We start from the raw sequence: 25728 nt of genomic DNA, 5'->3' as shown, positions 1-25728 counted from the left end.
TCAGGCTTCACTTAAAAGTCACACGAATGCGCTCAGATACTTTCGTTCGAATCGCTCACATATCTGTTCTTCAGATGTACGCCCGTTACCTGAGCACTGGAGCAGCACTGGCTTCGCTTCCTTTAACAAATTCTCCTGGCTTAATGCCACCGGGCTACTGCCGTTCTCCCTGCTGATATGTAGCACCACCTACTAACTAAATGACAGAACTGCATCTCATTTTAAGCAGGCTGACCTGCAGCTGTCCACCCAAACCCACTGTGTAAGAAAATAAAGTTAAGAAATTATACGCCGTAGATGCAAATTGTATGTATATTTGCTGTGTCTTACCCAAATAAAACAGATGTCAAGAAAAGGGAACTGATGAGCTTATGGTCTGGTGGTAACCCTCCCTCGGTCTGACATGTGTCCTCTGGGCTTTTCTGGTGGGGCAATGTGACTGTGTGGAGAATCTATATGAGGCAAGGAGGCTGACTCAGCACATGGGGGAGGTACGACAGGCAGTGGGAGGACTTCCGTGGGACTGCATTGGGTACAGAGGTTAGCTACGCAGTACACAGTGTGAATGGACCTTGGACAAAGCGAGTCATCTACCCCAGGTATGCCTGCAGTTGTACGCACTACGCACTGTACACACTGTACGCACCATTGGCATTTAAACCTCTTATTATTGGGTTAATGTGCTTTGTTTGTATTGTAATGTCTGCAACAAAGACGTCAAAAGATCTAGAGCTGCACTCATCTGAGTGAAATGAATCACGATATTTTTTTCCCTCGGAATCCACAGAAAGACACAACTACGCACTGCGATAATGGAGATAACTGCACTGGACAATCAGCCATTTTCCGTACTGGAGGACGGGGGATTTTATTGGCTCATTCACGCTTATAAGGGGTCTCAAAGTGCTGCTCTGTTATATATGTTCAGAATTCATCATTATAAACTGGCCCTTAGCTGGATCTTATGATGTCAGAATAAAAAAAAAATGTGTAACGTCATTCGGGTAATCTACGCTGGCAGTCCCCCCCCCCCACGATAATAACTGCTTATATATTATATTATGTATATTTATATGAGCTCTCAAAACAGCCTCAGTTCATCCTGGTATGGATTTCACAAGAAGTTGGGTCCAGTACTTTGAGATTCTGATCCATGCTGACATGATTACCTCACACAATTTCTGCTGCATCCATCCAGCAAATCTCTACTCTACCACATTCCAAAGGTGCTCTACTGGATTCAAATATGCTCACTGGAAAAGCTGCTCAATATCACTGAACTCTGTCATGTTCATGAAACCAGTTTGAGAGGACTTTTGCTTTGTGGCAATGGTGCATTACCAGGCTGGAAATAGCCATTAGAAGATGGGGATATTGTGGTCATGGTCAGCAAGAATATTCAATACTCATTCAAGCCAGCATTGATTGGTATTAATGGGTTCAAATTCCTCACATCATTACGCCACCAGCAGCAGCCTGGACTGTTGATACCAGGTTGAGTCACCATTCCAACCATTCCATTTTGGTCACCATTCTGCAGAAGATAAATGCCATGACCTTTAAGGTGCCCAATGATGTTCAGCTAGTCAAATTACCTTATTCAAATATGATTAAGTTTCATTGTTGACTCTTATCCAAAGCGTCTTACACAAGTAACATAATGGTACTAACTATTTATCATAGTGTATCTTTTAAGATATGATATTATAACATGAACTTTAGATTTAGTTTATACATCCCAGGGGAATCAATAAATGTTCTCAGATTAAGAAGCAAAGCTGACGTCTTTCCTAGCAGCTGAGCTCACTGCAGTTGTTAGCCAGTGACAGTCACCTTTAAATTGCTGATGATCTGTGTCTGCATGTACAGGTACCCTCTGCTGCACCTGAGCATTCAGAAGAAGGCTGATCATTTCTGAGGACCTGCCATCTGTCTGGTCACCAGGAGGCGCCATCGCAGCACCTGTTAATAATCTGATCTCCTGGCTGGTCATGCACTTGTCTGAGTGCTTTAGAAGCTTTTCGGAACGAAGAAAAGATTCACAGAGAAAATCAAAGGGTTGGTTGGTGCTATTTTAGTGCTACCAGTGTCATACGGTAATTATGGTGTGAGTCTCGCTCTCTTATCCCTCGTATTAGTTTTACATTTGGTGGTTGCATAACAATGATTCGCTAATGCCCTTCTTTCCCTTCCTATTGTTCCTGCATCATATCAGTGTGAAAACACATCCATCCATCCATCCACCCACCCACTCATCCATCCATCCAGCCACCCACCCATCCATCCATCCATCCATCCATCCATCCATCCATCCATCCATTTTCAAATCAAAAATCCAATACAGAGTTGCGGGGGGGGGGATTTTAATTATATGGGCAGTTCATGCAGTCGTAAGCTACACCAATTACACCAATTAGGGGAAACCGCACAGAAAAGCGAATCTGAAATAGCCTGATAACCCAGATCGTTTTATTTTAATTTGGTGTTAATTTTGCTGTTATCTTGCTGGGACCATGGCAACCATCAGTCTGATGCTGCTTTTCACACCTAATGTCCAGGTGAAGGGGGCTAATTAACACTCCCCCCCCCCCCCCCCCCCCATAAGCTGTGAAGTCAGGTGACAGCATTTTGCCAGCTCCAGTTCCAGATGGAGTTCCTGTCAATGACTTTCAGTGTCAGATTTAAAAAATAAGTAAACAAGCAAACAAACGAACGAACAAGCAAATGAGAGAATGTTACATGGACAAATGTGACAGATTAGGGTACGGAATATATTTCGATTCCCTGCTTCCCTTCGTTCTTGGGCTCATCTCAGTGCCGCAGGGTCACAGCTTCTGTTCATGAATAAGACGTTTCGCGAGAAGCAGTGGATCAAACATCTGTATGATAATATTCTGCATCCATTCTGGAAATAAGCAAAGGGGAATCCAAAAATACCACTGAAATTGTCTATAAATCATGTCTCTTGTAAATTTTAAGCATCCTGAACATCCTCTGGGGCCGTGAGGGAACTGAATATAAGATCTGAGTGATCAATGGTCTTACTCTGTCCTTTTATCCTGGGAGCAGTGATGTATATTTAACAGAGCTTAATGAACTGCGACCCGCCTGAGCACGTAAGTCAGCAGGCCATTCGCTTAATGAAAGTTGCAGGACCCTCAGGATAGTGTTCATTATTATCTCAGATGATTGTCTTAGATAAGCATTTCAGTGAGGATGTTTTTTCTACATGATTTAAGCACCTGTGCTGTACACATCAGACTAGTGCAATACCAGCAGTGGCTGTATGACACATTCAGTGAAAGCTAGACATCAGAAGACCAAGTGGCCTTTCTCACCGGTGCCTACAGCCTGATGTCGTACCTGTAGAGTGCAGCATGTTTTTTTTAGGCCGGTGAAATGATTTGATAATAATTTGGTGATGATTTGCATAGACGCTGAACCCTTTTTTAAAACCAGTGACAGGTGAAACTGCTATACTGTTATGCTCTGTTTATCCTGCTCTGGTTATCCTGGTCTGTTTATCCTGCTCTGGTTATCCTGCTCTGGTTATCCTGGTCTGTTTATCCTGCTCTGGTTATCCTGCTCTGGTTATCCTGGTCTGTTTATCCTGCTCTGTTTATCCTGCTCTGGTTATCCTGCTCTGGTTATCCTGGTCTGTTTATCCTGCTCTGGTTATCCTGCTCTGGTTATCCTGGTCTATATATCCTGCTCTAGTTATCCCACTCTGGTTATCCTGGTCTGTTTATCCTGCTCTTGTTATCCAGGGGCCTGTACTACGAAGTGGGGTTACTGGCTTAGCGGGGTAACTTGTCAGATTTAAGGTAGTCTGGGCAAAATGTGACTGAATGAATATGAAGTCCATTTAAACTGTGGTACCTTAAATCTGACAAGTTACCCTGATAAGCCAGTAACCCGCTTCGTAGTACAGGCCACTGCTCTGGTTATCTTGCTCTGTTTATCCCACTCTGGTTATCCTGTTCTGTTTATCCTGCTCTGGTTATCCTGCTCTTGTTATCCTGCTCTGTTTATCCTGCTCTGGTTATCCTGCTCTGTTTATCCTGCTCTGTTTATCCTGCTCTGGTTATCCCGCTCTGGTTATCCCGCTCTGGTTATCCTGCTCTGGTTATCCTGCTCTGTTTATCCTGCTCTGGTTATCCTGCTCTGTTTATCCTGCTCTGGTTATCCTGCTCTGTTTATCCTGCTCTGGTTATCCTGCTCTGTTTATCCTGCTCTGGTTATCCTGGTCTGTTTATCCTGGTCTGTTTATCCTGCTCTGGTTATCCTGCTCTGGTTATCCTGGTCTGTTTATCCTGGTCTGTTTATCCTGCTCTGCTTCTCCTGCTCTGGTTATCCCGCTCTGGTTATCTTATACAAAAAGCTTTGCTGCTGCTTGAGGGCTATGTCTTACTAGCAAGATACTGATGCAGCCACAAACTTCTTAATACAGACCTAAACGGATGAGATAGTGAGGCTGGTCTTGAGGAAACCAGCAGATGAACTACAATCTCCTCCTTTCTAATGTTAGGGAGGGTTAGACATGAGAGCTGCCAGTGACACCAGGCTCACCAATCTGATGAAGGACAAATTAATGCAGTGCACACTGGTGTGACTTTCTGGCCCTTGATCTGCTCTGCATCTGGTGGTTTCCTGATGTCCAGCAAAAACCAATGGCTGAATTTTGTTAGCCTTTGAATTGATATGGTTCTCCTATGCGTCTTTTGTGGGGAAATGGATTGTAGGCAGTCTGTTTCTTGTCAGTGCATGAATTGCACTAGTTTCTTCCCGAGCACTAAATGCTTTCAAAATAAGTGTGTGTGTGGAGAAGGGGGGGGGGGGGGGGGGGTGCATGCTGGAGATTATGTGAGTAAACAAGGCAGAAGATAAGACATTAGGGCTGGACAAATGTTCAACACACACCAGGAGTCCATTAAATTCTAGCTTTCTTCCTCACAGATGGGATCTATAACGATTACCAAGCAACCGACAGTCTGTGAAGGATCCATCTTTGATCTTTTCAAGCCAAGCTTGTGCAGCATCACGCCTAAGAGATGTGAAGGGGCAGGTCGCACCAAGAATGACAGAACTTACTTTGATTAATCCCTGTGACCCAGTATTGCATTAGATGTTGGAAGGTGGATGGATGTGCAGCTAGTATCTAATTCTTCCCAAAAATCATTTGCATCATAATTAATAACTCGCCAGCTGACGTATAAAAATAATTTCATGTGTTGTGGAGAGACGCAATACTCTCACGGGAGAGAGCCGTGCAGAGATGGTGTCCTACTGCAGGGTTAAAAAAGAAGCACTTTTATCTTTTTGGAGTGTAAGTGGCTGTAATCGCCCTCTAGACAAATGATCCTGGTCTGCAGTTAAATCCATTCACTTCCCTCCCCTCAGTTCAAGCAGAGGCCTGGGCATATGAGAAAGCCTGGCATGTTATTAAAACACCGTCCTTTTGTTACATGCAGGATCCCTGCAAGGCATCAGAAGTGCAGTAAAACGTTGTCATGTCAAAGTAACCAAGGACACCGCAGAACCAGCTGGAGTAAAGCAGCTGAAGGTTTTATAGTCGGAATTCAGTGTGAAAAGTGACCTTTTTAATTTAGTAATAACAGGGCTGCCACTTCTGGTCAGCTGGCTGGAGTGAGATTTTTAATCCAAAACAAGTCTGCACACGCATGCACACGCATTTACATGTATGTAACAGTTTTATCACCTTGTAAATAGTCTGTAGGGTTTGCGAACTGCTCCAACACTTTTGATGCAGCTAATTTTAGGTTTATAATGGAATAATATAGATTTGTCGTAAGATTTCCTGCGTGAGTGTGAGTCTGAAAGCTTGAGTGTAACGACAGATGTGTGAGAGTCGGAAAGCCTGTAATAATACTGGTAATTCTTTCTGTTCACAGACAACTGAAGTAAATCTCCAGAACATCAAAAATGAAGACAGTGGATAAGCATTTCTGAAGAAATACATCTTTTCTGCCTTAGACGCAGCAGTCAGAGTGAGCAATGGCTCTCTGTGAGTCAGGCATCTACTCCCTCATGCTGCCTGCCCTCCTAGTCTGTGACTGAGCCTCAGATGCTCGCCCCCCACTACCTCCACCCATCCAGGGATTCCACTGCCTCCACTCACCAGGACTCGCTGTGCTCTGCAGGCTGCCTCGCTTCCGGAAAGGGGACTTGGGCTGCGATCGGCCCTGAAGAGGGTGCGTGGACATGGTCCTGCTGGCGGGGCGAAGGATGTATGAAGGCAGGCGAACTCCCCAGGACGGAGCAGGCAGAACGCACAGGCTGGGTGCTGTGCCGGGTGTGTTAAGGATGCTCGGACTGGTTCTCGTGCTACTGCTGGGGTGGGTACCAGTGCGGTGTGGGAGGCTGCCATGGAAACAAGCCGCAGCCTCGGGCCGGTCAGCTCCTCCTCCCTCCCGCCCCTAGGTTTCAGTGTTTGTATGTGTGTGAGTGTGTGTGCGTGTGTGTGAGTGTGTGTGCGTGTGTGTGTGTGTGTGTGTGTGTGGGCGGAGGCTAAGGAAAGACCGCCCTCTGGTTCCTTCGGTTGTGCCTGTCGTTGCTCTGGCAACCGTAGAGCAGAGTGATGAGAGACGAGGCCTGTGAGAGTGGCTCCCACGTCTGGTGGGGGCACTGGGCATGGTGGGGGGGGGGGGACAGGAGGGCAGAGGAAAGGCAGATGGGCAGGGGGCAGAACTTAGGCTCAGCCGGAGATCAAAAATAAAAAACCTGGATAGGAAACAACCCAGGGAATTGAATGGGAACTGAGAAGATTTTTAAAAAGAGCTCATCTCAGACACGGGGCTAAGCAGACACTGCGCACTGCGATTTAGGGCAGGGAAGGTGTCCCCAGTCATGCCAGTCTTTCCACAGCATTCCTAATTCTTAATAAATTCATGCATATCCTGGAAAAGTGTATGATGCTTCAGGATCTAGGAAGCATTCTGAAGCATCGCACCCCGATGGTATATCGGAGTGAAGGGACCTTTGTTTTAATACAAACAGATACACATCCATCCATCCATCCATCCATCCATCATCTTCCGCTTAATCCGGGGTTGGGTCGTGGGGGCAGCAGTCTCAGCAGGGAGGCCCAGACTTCCCTCTCCCCGGCCACTTCATCCAGCTCCTCTGGGGGGATCCTGAGGCTTTCCCAGGCCAGCCAAGAGACATAGTCTCTCCAGCATGTCCTGGGTCTTCCCCGGGGTCTCCTCCCAGTGGGACATGCCCGGAACACCTTCCCAGGAGGCGTCCTGGAGGCATCCGGATCAGATGCCCGAGCCACCTCATCTGGCTCCTCTCGATGTGTGACAGATACCCAAACAAACAAAAACAAATGTCAGATTTGTTTGATAAAAAGACTAATTTAGGTGAAATTTAACTATGCAAAATCTTACTATAATGTGTGGTGTGTAGGACGTGTGTGGGACTCTATTCATTCCCCCCAGAATGACTGAGGCAGTAACAGGTCACCCCCCCCCGCAGATGATGGTCTTAATTTCCAGTCCCCCTCCCTTTATTTCTCTTCACTATTTCACTTTCACACTCTCTTCCACATGGGGACAAATGGGAGTATGAGGTCACTGTGGCCCAGCAGCCATAGGAGAACACCTTTAGCCTAAGAATAAATTATGCCCCATACCTTATTACAAGCACCCAGAGCCTGAGTGCCAGTGATCAGAAGGTTGGAGGTTCAAGCAGAACAGTCCCATGTCTGTGGGGCCCCGAGAAAGGCCCTTAACCCACAGCTCCTGGGGCCCAACATGCTGGCTGACCCTCCACTGTGACAATCAAGCTTGCTCCCTCTGTTTGTCTCATGGACAGCAAGATGGGGTAGGTGAAAAGAGAATTTCCCCATGGGGATTAATAGAGTATATATTCTAAAATAGACATTGTAACTTAACTGAAAAATGTCTAAATGTGCTACAAGAAGTAATTTGCACAAACTGGAAAAAAACCCCGCAAAAATCAGCATAAAAACAAACACAATTTGAGAGAAATGTGCAACTCCCACAACTCCCACAACTCCCTGTGCTAACACCCACGAGAAATGTGAATGGTCTCCCTCTTGTGGCAAAAAATCAAATTGCCCTCACAGCTGATATTATACAAATATTAACAAATATGACACTCATTCTTTCATTCATCTTCAAAACCTCTTGATGTATACAGGGTCAGAGGGGGTACGAAGTCAGTCATGGAAAGAACCAGCACAGGGCAGAGACAATGACCTAGGATGGGGCAATATTTAATCAAATGGATTCATGTAAATATCCAGTTAGTGGTGGCGCGGCCTGGGTCACATGTGTGCGGAGTTTGCATGTTCTCCCCGTGTCATTGTGGGGTTCCTCCGGGTACTCCGGTTTCCCCCCACAGTCCGAAAACATGCTGAGGCTGATTGGAGTTACTAAATTGCCAGTAGGAGTGCCTGTGTGAGTGAATGGTGTGTCAGCGTGCCCTGCCATGGGTTGGCCCCCCATCCTGGGTTGTTCCCTGCCTTGCGCCCTGCCATGGGTTGGCCCCCCATCCTGGGTTGTTCCCTGCCTTGCGCCCGTAGCCTCCAGGACCGGCTCCTGACCCCCCCGCGACCCTGAAAGAAGGAACAGGAATTGTATGTAGTTGTAGGAGTGCAGATGGGAAGAACTGGAACAAAGGACAGCTGCACTGGTGTTGGCACAAAGGAGAAAAGCACAAACACTCAGACAGAAAAAACGCATCGGGTTGCAGACTCAGGCACCTGGGTGCATGTTCAGGGCAGACAGGGAGAGCAGGACCTCTCTTGTGCTAGATAGTAAATAGGCATGTCACTTCACCTGGGCCTCACACCTGCATATTCACCTCACCTGGGCCTCACACCTGCACATTCACCTCACCTGGGCCTCACACCTGCACATTCACCTCACCTGGGCCTCACACCTGCACATTCACCTCACCTGGGCCTCACACCTGCACATTCACCTCACCTGGGCCTCACACCTGCACATTCACCTCACCTGGGCCTCACACCTGCACATTCACCTTACCTGGGCCTCACACCTGCATATTCACATCTGCACATTCACATCTGCACATTCACACCTGCATATTCACATCTGCACATTCACACACCTACACATTCACACCTGCACATTCAAACCTACACATTCATATACCTACACATTCACACCTGCACATTCACATACCTGCGCATTCACACCTGCACATTCACATACCTGTGCATTCACACCGGCACATTCATACCGGCACATTCACACCTGCAATTTCACACCTGCACATTCACACTCCCTTCCTGGGCGAATAAGTGCTTGTAAAAAAGTAGCTGCATGTCCTTACACCCCGACCTCATTTTTTTTATGGGATGGCAATCGCAATACCACATGTGATCTCCTGATACAGTTGACTGTACCCCCGCAGGTGCACCTGTCCACCCGTCCTGCTTATCCATACATGCTGATGTTGTACCTGGCATGGCAGTCCATAGCCACCATATTCAGCTTTAGAAAAATGACAAACTTAAAGCATTATTTTTGTAAGGCAGGCTTTTGGTTTTAAGGCTGACCAGTAAAGTGAAGTGACTGAGGGTCGGTGCCTCCCGCAGCAGTAGCTACAGGTACCTGGTCACTCTCCTGGCTCCTGGGCCTGGCATTTGGATGCCTTTCATGCTAAATTATGATCTGAAGAAGCCGGCTGTAGTGCCTTGATCATTTATAAGGACACAAAAGTTTCGAAATTCAAGTGAATGAACTCAGCAAATCTGTAAAGCTTCTCCTGCAACATTGTACCTAGTGCCTGTCAGCGAGACGTTACCATCTGGCAGCATAATCTGAGGCCTACTGAGGTTGATCTGTGACCATCTTGTAATCTTGTCATCAGATCAACAGTACTGGGCCTTTCCCATGATGCAGTGGGAGAGGCAGGGGGTCGGCTACAGAGAGCATAATGGGATTGGGGCTGGGGAGCAGGGAGATGCCTTGATTAGCTTGCTATGTTCCTCCTGGAAGCGTTTAGAGATCTGAATCCCTCCAACCTGCCATTGGCAATTAGACCATCTGCCCTCTTAAAGAAACGGGGACTTACTTATGTGCTTCTTCTGCTGCTGCAAATTGGGTTTGGGATTAACAGCAATATTTTAAGGGCAACATTCAGGCTGAGACTGGGGGGGGCATGTAGACAGACAGGTGAACCTATTCAAGACGGCCACACTGATCACTGAGCCGCTCCCACCCCCAGCCCCCACCCGCCAGTATATGACAGGTTACACAAACGTACCCGTACAAGCATGTGACACGGCTGCATCAAGTAAACTCTTTGTTCAGAATTCCTGTACATATTTGGGGTTCTAAAGGGTTCTGTAACAGTCCTGGACCAACATTCTCACGACTGGGTTCTATTTCTCCAGAACCTTAGACTTCGGTCACAAATGTTTCACACAGAAAGCAAATCTAACCAGCTGTTGTCACTAACAGCCATTTTGTTGCTCTGCGCCGCCCTATAATGCCGTTATATAATGTGTTTACTGGTCGGAGTAACGGTTAGCACTGTTGCCTCACACCTCTGGGACCCGGGTTCAAGTCTCCGCCTGGGTCACATGTGTGTGGAGTTTGTATGTTCTCCCCATGTCGTCGTGGGGTTTCCTCCGGGTACTCCGGTTTCCCCCCACAGTCCAAAAAACGTGCTGAGGCTAATTGGAGTCACTAAATTGCCCATAGGTGTGCATGTGTGAGTGCATGGTGTGTGAGTGTGCCCTGCGATGGGCTGGCCCCCCATCCTGGGTTGTTTCCTACCTCGTGCCCATTGCTTCCGGGATAGGCTCCGGACCCCCCGCGACCCAATAGGATAAGCGGTTTGGAAAAAGGATGGATGGATGGATGGTCGGAGTATAGAGTAAAATTTTAGGGTAATTCATAATTTATGCGGAATGCAGTTTCACATTCCCAATAGGCAAATTTTCGTAAATTATGTATATGGCACCTTTGTAATGTGGTTTTTATGCAGCCATTTGGTAAAAGTGTCCAGTCAAATTTCATAAGCGGGTCTGAAACCAAAAAAAACAAAACGACATTTTTCTGCTGGGAACAAAACATGCAGATAGAGCTGGAGGCCAAATGTACAAAGTTAATACGTCCAAAGACAAGAGAGACCCAACCTTGGGTAGTTTAGTCTACCAAGGATTGCGATAAGCTGAAAAAGAGCATGTTTTAAATGCCATCCACAAAACAGTGAGGTGTGTATGTGTGTGGGGGGGGCGGGGGGGGGGAATCGCACCATTCATCCAGGATCAACAGATACGTGTGCAGTTTATTAAAAAGAGACATTCAGAAATCTATAAATATATATATGCACTTCTGCATTTTCAGCACTGATGTGATTAACATAGCGGTCATAGGATTCACACAGACAGACTTCCATCAGGGCCACAGAGCCCTCAGCCACTGGGCTACATACTGCCCCCTCAGGCTGTTGGGGAAGCATACAGGCACAGTGCAATAGAACTGAGTGAAATTCCATCCATCCATCCATTTTCCAAGCCGCTTATCCTACTGGGTTGCGGGGGGTCCGGAGCCTATCCCGGAAGCAATGGGCACGAGGCAGGGAACAACCCAGGATGGGGGGCCAGCCCATCGCAGGGCACACTCACGCACCATTCACTCTCACATGCACACCTAAGGACAATTTAGCAAGTCCAATTAGCCTCAGCATGTTTTTGTACTGTGGGGGGAAACCGGAGGAAACCCCACGACGACAAGGGGAGAACATGCAAACTCCACACACATCTGATCCAGGCGGAGACTCGAACCCGGGTCCCAGAGGTGTGAGGCAACAGTGCTAACCACTGCACCACCATGCTGCCCTGAATGAAATTAATTTAGAAAACTAAAATCATGAATCGTTTTATTATTTATTTTAGCATTTTTAAAAATGGCTTTTTCTTGAACTTGTAGACTTTGTGTAGGAATGCGCCGTCTTACCATATGATAATGCGGCTCTTATTTACTTATTTAGGGCCCCCAAACCATCCAGCCAGCCATTTCCAACCGTTTGTCCGGCTCACGCTCAGAGGGGTGAGACGCTTAATCCCCATTCATGTTTCTGTTCATTCCGGCCATCAGCTTCTGTCTCACTGAAACACACTGACACAGTTTTTCAGCTGCTTCTGCATGCATTTAATCATGTAGTCAGTGAGTAAATTCCTCAAAAATAATGTGCCCAGGCTGTGGTCTTAGACATAAATGTCAAGTGTTTGTTATGGAAAATTCTGCTCCCAATTAGAATTTTTTTTGGAGACAGTAGCAATATATTTGAGGAATGCTTCATTTGAAATAACAACCATATGAGAACATATTCCAGCATGCCGAGAACTCCGGCGTTAGCTGGGTTGGCAAACTGGCTCCCTCTGTCCCACCTTTGCCCTTAGAGTGTAATTGGATCAGCTCATTCATACCGGAAGATCAGGGAGCGAAAAAGCCTCCACAATCCAAATCTAAGAAACGCAGTTTAGTAGAAGAGAATTAAGGGGAGAGAGGAGCTGTGGTGGGGAGAGAGCTGCAGGCACTGGCTGCACTGTAGGATCTGTCTGGCTTCCTTCCCGTGGAGATCACTGGCCTGAGTGTCACCTGCCCACCAGCCAGGCTCTGCTAGCATCGGCTACCTAACCCTCTGGTCACTGTCACCCCCCTCGTCCTCCGGCTACAGCATTTTACTCCCCAGAAGTGGTGCAGCCACATATGCTGTAAAATCCTGACACTCTCATTTACACAGGAAGGGGAACAAACAAAACTCCAGCAGGATCTCATACTTAGAGGCCATTGATTTGGAAGGAAAAGAGGAAGAGGTTGAAATGGGCAGCGGGGCAAGTGCAGAGGACAAGAAATCCAAGGAGCTGGAAAAACAGCTGCAGGAGGATGCCGCCAAGGAGTCCAGGACAGTGAAACTGCTGCTACTGGGTAAGGATGCGTAGGGGGATGCGGGCTGTGCTGCTGAATGCCCAGGAGACACTAACTGAGGGCTGTGCTGCTGAATGCCCAGGAGGCGCTAACTGAGGGCTGTACTGCTAAATGCCCAGGAGGCGCTAACTGAGGACTGTGTTGCTAAATGCCCAGGAGGCGCTAACTGAGGGCTGTACTGCTAAATGCCCAGGAGGCGCTAACTGAGGGCTGTGTTGCTAAATGCCCAGGAGGCGCTAACTGAGGGCTGTGCTGCTAAATGCCCAGGAGGCACTAACTGAGGGCTATGCTGCTAAATGCCCAGGAGGTGCTAACTGAGGGCTGTGTTGCTAAATGCCCAGGAGGTGCTAACTGAGGGCTGTACTGCTAAATGCCCAGGAGGCACTAACTGAGGGCTGTGCTGCTAAATGCCCAGGAGGTGCTAACTGAGGGCTGTGTTGCTAAATGCCCAGGAGGCGCTAACTGAGGGCTGTACTGCTAAATGCCCAGGAGGTGCTAACTGAGGGCTGTGCTGCTAAATGCCCAGGAGGCACTAACTGAGGGCTGTGCTGCTAAATGCCCAGGAGGTGCTAACTGAGGGCTGTGCTGCTAAATGCCCAGGAGGTGCTAACTGAGGGCCATGTTGCTAAATGTCCAGGAGGCGGTAACTGAGGGCTGTGCTGCTAAATGCCCAGGAGGTGCAAACTGAGGGCTGTGCTGCTAAATGCCCAGGAGGTGCTAACTGAGGGCCATGTTGCTAAATGTCCAGGAGGCGGTAACTGAGGGCTGTGCTGCTAAATGCCCAGGAGGTGCTAACTGAGGGTTGTGCTGCTAAATGCCCAGGAGGTGATAACTGAGGGCTGTGCTGCTAAATGCCCAGGAGGTGCTAACTGAGGGCTGTGCTGCTAAATGCCCAGGAGGTGCTAACTGAGGGCCATGTTGCTAAATGCCCAGGAGGCGCTAACTGAGGACCATGCTGCTAAATGCCCAGGATGCGCTAACTGAGGACCATGCTGCTAAATGCCCAGGAGGCGCTAACCGAGTGCTGTGCTGCTAAATGCCCAGGAGGTGCTAACTGAGGGCTGTGCTGCTAAATGCCCAGGAGGTGCTAACTGAGGGCCATGTTGCTAAATGTCCAGGAGGCGGTAACTGAGGGCTGTGCTGCTAAATGCCCAGGAGGTGCTAACTGAGGGCTGTGCTGCTAAATGCCCAGGAGGTGCTAACTGAGGGCCATGTTGCTAAATGTCCAGGAGGCGGTAACTGAGGGCTGTGCTGCTAAATGCCCAGGAGGTGCTAACTGAGGGCTGTGCTGCTAAATGCCCAGGAGGTGATAACTGAGGGCTGTGCTGCTAAATGCCCAGGAGGTGCTAACTGAGGGCCGTGCTGCTAAATGCCCAGGAGGTGCTAACTGAGGGCCATGTTGCTAAATGCCCAGGAGGCACTAACTGAGGACCATGCTGCTAAATGCCCAGGAGGCGCTAACTGAGGGCCATGTTGCTAAATGTCCAGGAGGCGGTAACTGAGGGCCGTGCTGCTAAATGCCCAGGAGGTGCTAACTGATGGCTGTGCTGCTAAATGCCCAGGAGGCGCTAATTGAGGGCTGTGCTGCTAAATGCCCAGGAGGCGTAATTGAGGGCCGTGCTGATAAATGCCCAGGAGGCGCTAACTGAGGGCCGTGCTGCTAAATGCCCAGGAGGTGCTAACTGAGGGCCGTGCTGCTAAATGCCCAGGAGGTGCTAACTGAGGGCCGTGCTGCTAAATGCCCAGGAGGTGCTAACTGAGGGCCGTGCTGCTGAATGCCCAGGAGGTGCTAACTGAGGGTTGTGCTGCTGAATGCCCAGGAGGTGCTCACTGAGGGCCGTGCTGCTGAATGCCCAGGAGGTGCTAACTGAGGGCCGTGCTGCTGAATGCCCAGGAGGTGCTAACTGAGGGCCGTGCTGCTGAATGCCCAGGAGGTGGTAACTGAGGATTGTGCTGCTGAATGCCCAGGAGGCGGTAACTGAGGGCTGTACTGCTAAATGCCCAGGAGGCGTAACTGAGGGCTGTGCTGCTAAATGCTCAGGAGGTGCTAACTGAGGGCCGTGCTGCTAAATGCCCAGGAGGTGCTAACTGAGGGCTGTACTGCTGAATGCCCAGGAGGTGCTAACTGAGGGTTGTGCTGCTGAATGCCCAGGAGGTGCTAACTCAGCTCTAAAAGAAAAAGAGGTGACTAAGCTGCTCCTAAGAACATCACTGCACAGTGTGAAAAAGAAACAAAGAAATGTAGATAAAAGATGGACTTGACCCATTTAAACCGTCTGATGTGTTTTTGCAGAAGATCTATGGAAGGTCTATGACTAAATTAGCAGGAGCTGGCGTCTGTGGTGCCTTGGCGGAGCCTTTCAACTTGGCAGAATTTATTTGAAATGCAAGTAAATTACATACATTCAACTTCAGTACAATGGTTCCCTTTATTATATATTTCAAATATATTTCAAATGTATCAGCAATAGCAATAAAGAGGAAAACATGGCTGCAATCCTTAACTATGCAGTGCAAAATAGAAGCATTTTTGTAAAAGTGAAGTAAATGTGTTGGATCATTGCCTTTGATGGCTTATTTGTTAAGGTCAGTTGAATATCAGGCATAGAAGAAAGTACTGCAGTAGTGTATCAGAAAGGAGAAAGGAGTGGATCAGAGGAGAGCAGTGTGACCTCACTCCTCCGGGTTTGGGTTTTTGGGTTCCTCTAGGTGTGTGTGTGTGTGTTATTTGAGTTAATGGGTATCTTTAAATTCCCCATAATGTGTGAGTGCGTGCCCTGCAATGGACGGGCATCCTAAACCTGTGGTCTCTGGGGAAGTCTCCGCACTCACTGGGACCCAGTATCGCAGGGTTCTCCAATTCCAGTCCTGGAGGGTCCGTCTTTCCTGCTCAAATACACCATATTCATCTCACCAGCTAATTACCAGCTTTAGTAGGTGAGTTTGAGCAGGGAAATCTGCTAGCTGTGTTGGACTGGAATTGGGGAACCCTGCTGCATCAGATAGAGGTTAGGGAAGATGGATGTAGGTAAGAAAGCATTTCTGCTTGTGATAATCTTTACCCTTTCATTGCACTAAGAACCCAAACATTACTTATATTACAGTGTACTTTTCCTAAAGGATCAATGTGACGCAAAAAGGCAGTAGCTGAGAATGTTTTAATTGCACTTATTTGGTCCTTTGGTGGGAGTGATTTACACAGCTGACATTTTGCTTTACTTTACCCATTTATATATCCAGAGCCACTTCATTCAGGCTGAATATTTATACGTCAGTGGGATACAGAAAACAGGCCTGACTCCTGTGACTCCATCCTGCTTGCTTTCTGGTTCTGGTGGCTGCACTACCTGGACTCTTCCCCACTGCACAGCACTGTACAGCAATAGGCACAGCGGCCCATGGACACTGATGTCAGACTGACACATAGGGCTCCTGGCGGACGATGATGACATGATATAAGGGGTGGAGGAACATGGTTAAAGGTTAAACCTGACGGAGGTTTCCGACCAAGCAGATGGCAACTAACAACTCTGTAATCTGGCTGATTAGGCTTGTAACTAAGGGACTTTCATCTCACAAATACCTGTTGACCTACAAAAGAAAAAGACAATAGCCAGTCATTTCTTGCCTGTATTCTCTCCTGTGAAACAGATTTTTCATCTAAAAATGAACGTGTGATCTCTTCACTTTCACTGCCACATTCTGAGTGCAGTTTATGATTTATGACAGTATCAGCTGTCAGTCGGGTTTCGATGAGGCTTCTCCTTCCATAAATCTCGGGGTGTTTTAGACCAAAGTCTACTGACATCTCAGCTATTCTTCTGATCAAAGTCTCCAGTGAAGATTAACGATTATTTATGACTTTCTGCTTCTTAACATATTAGACGAGTAAAGGAGCCTCAGTGGTCACCACATAAGATTGGCTTCTTTACTTAAACAAATTAATTCTATATTAAGTAAGAGAGGCCTCCAAATGATTGCAAAGCAGGATATTACAGTCTTGCAGGCGTGGTATGGTGGGGTAGAAAAGTGTGAAGGAATGGTTGTGGACAAGAAGAGAGATGATGAGAAAAGGTCTTTCCCTGTCATCATGTTACCCACTGTTGCCTGTTGGTCTTACTCATGATAATTGTCTTTCCCTCGTCTCGGATAACCTGGATTACTCCTTCTCATCCAGTGATCCCATGCTCCCTCCTCCCACCGCTGCAGTCCAGCAAGTGTCCTCAGGACATGATTGTCTGGGGGGCGGGCAGGGGGGGGGGGCATTTAGGGTTCAGATGGCCCGCTGCTGAATGGGGGGATGGGGACGGCAGCGTGACTAACCACTTTGAAATGCGAAAGGAAATAAAAGCAACATACAGCAGGACCTAAACGCAAGCCGAGGGACGGAGTGACCAGGTCAGAAGGCTTCACGTGTTGAGGAGAAGCCCGGCGGTGGAGGAACTACAGGAAACAGTCTAATGTTGTCTAATATTTATTGTTAAGGAACTATTGTTAAGGAAAAGAGGGGCAAGGAGTGCAATAAAGTCATAAATGATGCTATGAACTCCGAGCTGAGACTGAAATCCAGGCATTAGATGATACTAACAAGAATGGTGTCCTTTCATCCATCCATCCATCCATCCATCCATCCATCATTAACAAATACAGGGAGTGCAGAATTATTAGGCAAATGAGTATTTTGTCCACATCATCCTCTTTATGCATGTTGTCTTACTCCAAGCTGTATAGGCTCGAAAGCCTACTACCAATTAAGCATATTAGGTGATGTGCATCTCTGTAATGAGAAGGGGTGTGGTCTAATGACATCAACACCCTATATCAGGTGTGCATAATTACCCAGGTTAAATCCCTTAATTAAAACTTCTTGCTTGCAAAGGTGTGAGGTAACAGTATGCAGGACCACTGTGGGTAATGGCAGGGCCCCCAGAGATCTGAATGGGTGTGGTAGGGGGGCCCAACCTCATATTTTGTCATAGGGCCCAAAATTGCTAGCGGCGCCCCTGGGTAATGGAACTGCCTACTAAGGAAAAATAATGCCACTGAATGATGAATCACCTTGCCGATGAATTTCTGCTTTGGGGGAACACAGACGCTCAGCAATTAGCTGGAACGGAAAGAGCATGGCGTATTAGAATATGTCTTACAAGTGTCCAATATCCTTGATGCCTATGAGAGTTCAGTGGCAATTACCCTCTGGTCTTTCGACCATTTCACCCGAATTCCGTCCAATGAGGTGGACTAGATGTGAGGTAATAAACCACCGCAGAATGGACACTCAGAACGACTTGGGTCGGGTGATGCTACATTTTATGCTTGATGTGTTACTGAAGCAGCTCCGCTGAAGCGACGTTCTCACAGGAGCACCATCATGGGGCATCGTGAGCAGGAACCTGCAGGTCCATGAGCAGTTATGGGCTCTGTGTGACGGGCCTTGATTAGCCTGAGATATCGATTAAATCTCCTCGTTTAGCATGATTGTATTATTTCCTAAGAAGGAGATATTGATTACATTTACTCGGTTAGATGGTTGTGACTAGTTGCTAAAGGAGACGTTACGTGTTCTAGGCCCCCAGTCAATAAATGAATGTGTGGGGAAAGTGATTTAATTAAAGCAATTCAGCAGAGATCAGGATCCCTGGTCATCTGCTGCACTAAAATGCTGCTACTTTAGTCTTAAAAGAAAAAAAAATCTCACAATATTTACTAAGATCAAATAATTTATGAAATATTGATCTATTGATGCAGTCAGTTCCTGGCTGAAAATTATACGCATGTTCTTCTTGCTGGACCACCAGCATAGATTATTGAACGAACAAGTCAATCTTATGATATTAAGAATTAAAAATATTAAGGACTCCATTTATTTATTGTATTTTAAGTGAGTGAGACTTTGCGTTATCCTTGCAAACAAATATATACTTGACAAATATATAAAATTTTGATTTTTATTAAAGGAAAAAGTGTCTTAACTTGAGGTAAACAGTGAGGTAGGTGATTAGGACCCACTGTACTGCAACACGGGGGTCCTTCTCTGTGTGTGTGGATGTAGCAGTGATGTGCTGTCATGGTGAACTGGCCCGGAAGGAGAAGCTGCATCATGACTAATGAGATCCTCAGTCTGAGTAGGGGCTGGCTGGCTGACCTGGGCTTCAGACACTGATGCATTACCTTGTTAAAAAGGTGAAAGATTCCGTGAGCTTGTGTGCTGCTTGTAAGCTGGAGGGCTATGCTGTCTATTGACAGGTTCCGGATGCAGCTCATTTAATTAGCAATCTTCTCAGAGGCTCTATTGCTGTTCCCTTAAATAAAGCTTCTATCTTTCAAATCTAACTGGGACACTTTGCGTTAATCTAGTTAGCGGGTCCAGTTTTTAGCCACAGCTCCCGATCCAGGACCTCATGTGTCTAATTGTCGCATGGTAGTGATGCATTCGAAGGGCCCTAATTGTGAGACATGGTGCATAGCATCATTCGGCTCTCACTTTCGCTTCAGCATAATACAGGCATCAAGACGAAAGATTGTTTTACTTGCATTCATGTAGTTACTAGTTACCATGATAACCATTCTGCATCTGATCTGCATACTAACTGTTGAGGGTAGTATTCTGTACGTCCTGTGAGATACAGAGATTACGCCTGCAATGCTGAAAATCCTTTCATCCCCCCAAAAAACTATTTGTGGATGAAAGTTGAGGGTCAGCATCGTGTTGAGTTAGTGTTGCAGAAAAAGCCTTCAGTGAATCGAAGCTGAAAAGCATGTGTTGCTTTGCAGGGGCTGGTGAATCTGGAAAGAGCACCATTGTAAAGCAGATGAAGTAAGTGTGAGTCCTCGCCCACACCAGCGAGAAGAGACTTCAGTAGCAATGCGGCTAATAATACAGTTATACATAAAGTATCTATTACCACAATAATACACAAAGTAGCAAGTGGGCTAATAACACAATTAAACACAAAGTAGCATTTGGGCTAATAACACAATTAAACATAAAGTAGCAAGTGGGCTAATAACACAATTAAACACAAAGTAGCAAGTGGGCTAATAACACATATTAATCAAAGTAGCAAGTGGGCTAATAACACATATTAATCAAAGTAGCAAGAGGGCTAACAAGAAAATAATGGCCAACAAAGATAAGTTACTGTTACACATCGGTTGTATCTTGCGTTAATTGTGCTCATCAGCCAATAGACCTTTGCAAAACAGCTACGATTGGATATGGATCTCAGACCTATTTCTATCAATTATGAATCCTGCCTACTGACACAGGAAACATTAATGTAAATGATGAAATGAGGTTAAAGTGTAATTTAATGGAAATAGGGGTGATGCCTTATAAAGGTCTATAGTTACTAATTGTCTAAGTCAGGGGCAGCAAAGCCGCGTCCTGTTAGCTCTGCCGCGAGTTTATCTGATACACCACCAGTGATGACCTCAGTGCTCCATGTAATTATCTTCTCTCTCCACTTTTAATCACTCAGTTATTGATATTTTATATTATTTTCTGTACTGAAATGGTCAGAACACCTGAACGTTTAACATTAACGTAAATTCAATACAGATAAAAAAAATAATAATTACAGCAATATCTGTCAAAAACCTGCTTATCCTGGTTATATATTAACATTAACTTAGCAGATGAACCAGGACCAGCTGCACAGGCGTTAGTTTTTACTGCAAGTTAGTGTGTGGAGAAAAAATGCAGTTAAACATGTTGCCAGTAGGTGGGAGCATCACAAGGCCCAGCCAGTGCTAAGCTATCAGTCTGCTAACATGACCAACAAACACTGGAAGAAAGAAACAGTAGAAAGATGATTAAAAGGTTTGAAAGACATTTTAAAAGGTAAAAGTGTTTTTTTCTCAATTAGTTCAAAGATTCCATTGATTCCGCTGATATGAAGCATCGTATTAAAGTAAACTTTGATTGAAAGAAAGTCTAGTGGCTGGAAAAACAAAATTAAGAAGGTGATTGATTTCTGTGGCCTCATCCTACATCACAGCCATGTGACCACCTGTCACTGTGCGGTTGCCACTGCAGAATTCTCCATCAGGGTGGATACACAAAAGAAGAACAAATGGAGTTCAAGTCCATCATCTTCGGCAACATACTGCAGTCTGCCATGGCCATCATCCAGGGCATGTACCAGCTGGGCATCGACTACGGGACTCCAGCCGCAGCGGTTGGTGCACACTGATGTATAACAACAAGCATTGCTTAAGGGGTGACTGCTTGCTTTGGTTTGTGGACAGTTATAGTGGAGTACGGAGTGTGTGTGCTGTGGCACAGGTAATGTCAGACGGGCTTGAGGCTTTGAACTGATGTGGAAATACTCACCCTTTCCCATACCCATGCTCTGTCCTGCACATTACTCCCCTGTCCCATGCCCATGCTCTGCCCTGCACATTACTCCCCTGTCCCATGCCCATGCTCTGCCCTGCACATTACTCCCCTGTCCCATGCCCATGCTCTGCCCTGCACATTACTCCCCTTTCCCATACCCATGCTCTGTCCTGCACATTACTCCCCAGTCCCATGTCCCATGCTCTGCCCTGCACATTACTCTCATGTCCCATACCCATGCTCTGCCCTGCACATTACTCCCATGTCCCATGCCCATGCTCTGCCCTGCACATTACTCCCATGTCCCATACCCATGCTCTGCCCTGCACATTACTCCCATGCCCATGCTCTGCCCTGCACATTACTCCCATGTCCCCGCTTCATCTGCAGGAGGATGGTCAGAAGCTACAGAACCTGTCAGACTCGATTGAAGAGGGCACCATGCCTACAGAACTTTCTGACGTTATAAAGCGGCTCTGGAAGGACAACGGGGTGCAGGCCGCTTTCGAGAGAGCCGCTGAGTACCAGCTAAATGATTCTGCTTCCTAGTGAGTATGTTGGAGGAGACTCCCAGGGACACATGGAAATGGCAACTCAACTGCACACAAGACATCAGTATAAGCTTTAAGCAGAGGTGGATAGTTCAGGTCCAGTCCAAGCCTTTTTTTCAGGGATGGCATGTTGGTGCAGTGGTCAGCACTGTCGCTTCACACCTTCAGGACCCGCGTCCAAGCCTCTGCCCTGGCTCCATGTGTGTGGAGTTTGCATGTTCTCCCTGCATTGTTCTGGGGGTCTCCTCTGGGTGTTCCATTTACCAAATTCCCCACTGCTGTGAGTGTGCCTGTGATGGGTTGGTGCCCCATCCTGGGTTAGTGACATTCAACTTGGCACTGTCATAGGATGCCATCTTTCCAACAAGTCAGCTTCTCAAACTTCTGCCCTGTTCAAACACAAGTGAAGTGAAAAATCTGAGAGTAGGCCACACAAACTCATAGAAGGGGACCTGATCAGCCAGCATCAATACCCAGCTTGAATGGCAACAAATCCCATTGTTGGTGCTTCAATATGTAATAGAAACCTTCCCAAGCTGAGTGGAGACTATTGTAGCCACACACTATTGTAGCCACACATAGCAGTCCAGCTCCATATTAATACCTTTGTAATTCCAGAATGAGATGTTGAACAAGCTGAAGTCGACATACTTTTGGCTATGTAGTGTATAAATTGTTTTGGACTGTTATGCTGTATTTGTGTTGATAAAATCAAATTCACAGTAATAACGATCATGAATTTGCACTGGCATTGAAATCAACACATTTTTCACAGCTACCTGAATGACCTGGACCGGATTACACAGCCCGACTATGTGCCCAGTGAGCAGGATGTCCTACGATCTCGAGTGAAGACCACCGGCATCATCGAGGAGCAGTTCTCTTGCAAGGAGCTGTACTTCAGGTTGGAGGCTAGGAACACTGCTCGTGCAGTTCTGCTGTAGTGCAACTCCTCTAAGAATGGTGACTTCTGGAATGTACCATGAGATAATAAAAGCCATTCTGGTAGCAGTAGAACCATGGTTAGTCCTCCCTGTGTCCTCTTTCTGACAGGATGTTTGATGTGGGAGGCCAGCGGTCAGAGCGTAAGAAATGGATCCACTGCTTCGAGGGAGTGACTTGTATTATCTTCTGTGCGGCCCTCAGTGCTTACGACATGGTCCTGGTGGAAGATGATGAAGTGGTAGGTACTTGGATTTTTCTAGATCTGAACTGCTGTGTAAAAATGCAGTGAACTCTGGGTAAAAGCCATCTCACTCAAATACCCACATTTCTAAGCTGAATTCCGTATTCTAATCGCCTTAGTACCATACCATTCTCCACAGAACCGCATGCACGAGAGCCTCCACCTCTTCAACAGCATCTGCAACCACAGGTTTTTCGCTACCACTTCCATCGTGCTGTTCCTTAACAAGAAGGATCTCTTTCAAGACAAGATCAAGAAGGTCCACCTCAGCATCTGCTTCCCTGATTATAACGGTAGGCATCCATTGGGAAGCCTGCTGAGAGGCACATCAGACATGGTAGATCAGGGGTGGGTTATTTGCTGCAACTCCCTAACTAGATTAGTAATTAGAGGACTGATTGGCTGAAAAGTCCTCACAACTGGGTTCGAACAGCTGACCTAAAGGTTATCCCAAAAACCAGCATACTCACGGGCTCTTTGTGGATAAGATTGGCCACCCCTGGTCTAGAGTTACAGATATTATCGTGGTCACATGACCACAAGCATAAAGCCAACTTTTAGGGCTCTTTAAGAAATGGGTTAGGCACCAAAATCTTAGCCAGTGGTTTATATGACAAACATGGTAGTGGATTCAGGAAAGTGAAGTAAATTTAAGTAACAGATGTAATGAATTTTCTGACCTCACGCAGCACTTTTTATCAACACCTTCCTAACACGTCCTAACAGGTCCCAACACGTACGATGATGCCAGCAACTACATTAAGCTTCAGTTCCAGGACCTGAACATGAAGAAGGGAATTAAGGAGATCTATGGCCACATGACCTGCGCTACAGATACAGAGAACGTCCAGATTGTGTTCAATGCCGTCACAGACATCATCATCAAAGAAAATCTTAAAGACTGTGGCCTGTTCTGAGTGAGAACAAGAAGGTAGACCTGCATTTGAAGAAAAAAAGACTTGTTTGTGCCATAAAGTAGAATATTATATATGGAAAAAACATTACACATTAAAATTTTATTACACGTTGTTAACATTAAGTCTAACAGTCACTAACATCTCTGAGCAGTGGCAAATACTGTGGATTTTACATTAATGAAAGAGTGAGAAAGTGTAAATTCATTGTTTAAAGCTTTTATTCACATTTAAGCTACAGTTCACTATCCAACTGAGCTTAGAGTTGATTTTGGTTGCAATTAGTGCTCGGTATCACTCCGGGCTGACATGTGAAACTTGTGTTTCCTGTAGACGTCCCTGGGTCCTCTTTCTATCCTCATCAGACTGGCTTTACTTCAGAGCTCTGGTGTAACACTGGGGCAGATGACCACCCCTGATGATGATGTCACTTCCTCCCCAGAGATGCCACCCCTGATGATGTCACTTCCTCCCCAGAGACTCCACCCCTGATGATGATGTCACATCCTCCCCAGAGATGCCACCCCTGATGATGATGTCACTTCCTCCCCAGAGACTCCACCTTTGAACAGCAGTCTTCTTCCATCAAACATAATAAGAAATGCAGTCATGCACCTTCCAGGGGAAAATGTAGCATATAATGAATGGACAAGAGCATTCATCTATGAGGACAGTATCAAAATTCTCAAGAGACTCACTTGACCAACAAACTTAGCCTCTTAACTCTGAGCAGTAAGTCATCCATGTTGGCTGTTAGTGGCCTACTGACAGAGCAGGTAAAATCTTGGTTTAGAGATGCAACAAGCATCCTCAGCCCTCTTCTTGGGGAAAACCATACTGGACAACAACATAGCAGTACTAAAGAAGGTTTTGAATAACTCTGCCTTTCTTTTGCCCCAGTAATGTTCAGCCTTTCTCTGAGACTGCTAACAAATTTAATGCAAATAGTTGAAATAAACCTACATTCAATTTCAACGTTTGACATTCCCCAGGAGAAAACACTGTATGTAGGATGTATTTTGTAAATAAAATAGGTATATTCTCTATATTACTAAGAAAATATACTTAAATGTAAGGAAATCCTTCTTGTCCTGAATTGTATCTTAGTGGCATAAAATAAAGATGCATTAACTGTATTGCATGTCCCAGGTCATCACCCTTCCATAATGTACATACATATATATATGCATGCTAACCGCAGAAACACAGCCTTCCTTACTTGAACTTCCTTACTTTGTGATTTATAATGTCTTATACAGTCCTAATTATAAAGACTCTATATAGCAGTGGTGTCCAACCTCTCTGACAGCACTACATATACTGAAAAACGCAACTTCATCCGTGGCCTCCTCCAGACTTATAAAAGATAAGAATTTCAGATAATTTTATCGAAAATGCATAATACACAAAAAGGGCAAAGCCATTTACGGTGAAAGGCTTCTTGATAGATTGCTGGCGTGAAGGTCTGATTGCCGCAATCGACTAGGACTCTCTGAGAGATGGACCTGTCGATGTCGATCGACTGCTTGCCCAACACTGTTATATAGCGTTTCATGGTCTTACGGCTCTACAAATGCAACATCTTTTGCGGACTCCTCTGGACTTGTTGGGAATGAATACTGTGGTCGATAATGCACACCACCCTGGGAGTCCACAGGGAGTCCGAGAGAACGTGCATGCGGGGGGCCCGAGAGAACGCGCACACACACAGGGGGCCCGAGAGAATGCGCGCACACACACAGGGGGCCCGAGAGAACGCGCACACACACAGGGGGCCCGA

At 46.4% G+C, this 25728-nt stretch overlaps 2 protein-coding genes across 2 annotated transcripts in view; one reads left to right on the top strand and one right to left on the bottom strand.

Moving 5' to 3' along the window:
* The window catches only part of LOC125726679 (AMP deaminase 2-like), a 29463-nt gene extending 23072 nt beyond the window's left edge, over positions 1-6391 (bottom strand). Inside the window, exon 1 of the mRNA XM_049003043.1 lies at positions 6140-6391. Coding sequence (XP_048859000.1) covers positions 6140-6224 — 85 coding nt within the window. The 5' untranslated portion in view covers positions 6225-6391. The remainder of the gene's footprint in view (positions 1-6139) is intronic.
* Positions 6392-12850: 6459 nt separating this feature from the next.
* gnat2 (guanine nucleotide binding protein (G protein), alpha transducing activity polypeptide 2) lies at positions 12851-23958 on the top strand. The gene is made up of 8 exons (XM_049002998.1): positions 12851-12956; positions 19731-19773; positions 20995-21136; positions 21688-21845; positions 22624-22752; positions 22902-23031; positions 23174-23327; positions 23761-23958. Exons 1-8 carry the CDS (start codon positions 12851-12853, stop codon positions 23949-23951), a joined length of 1053 nt encoding a protein of 350 aa, XP_048858955.1. The 3' UTR covers positions 23952-23958.
* Positions 23959-25728: the final 1770 nt, after the last annotated feature.

Source organism: Brienomyrus brachyistius, unplaced genomic scaffold (assembly GCF_023856365.1).
Source record: "Brienomyrus brachyistius isolate T26 unplaced genomic scaffold, BBRACH_0.4 scaffold74, whole genome shotgun sequence".
Taxonomy (NCBI): Eukaryota; Metazoa; Chordata; class Actinopteri; order Osteoglossiformes; family Mormyridae; genus Brienomyrus; species Brienomyrus brachyistius.
The sequence above is the reverse complement of the archived record's forward strand: the minus strand, read 5'-3'. Positions and strand labels throughout refer to the sequence as shown.

Excerpts from the sequence above, each read along its gene's own strand:
- gnat2 (XM_049002998.1), top strand. The coding sequence starts at position 12,851 with ATGGGCAGCGGGGCAAGTGCAGAGGACAAGAAATCCAAGGAGCTGGAA. Across the intron at positions 19,774-20,994 it reads ACCATTGTAAAGCAGATGAA|AATTCTCCATCAGGGTGGAT; the intron begins GTAAGTGTGAGT and ends TTGCCACTGCAG. Across the intron at positions 21,137-21,687 it reads ACGGGACTCCAGCCGCAGCG|GAGGATGGTCAGAAGCTACA; the intron begins GTTGGTGCACAC and ends CTTCATCTGCAG.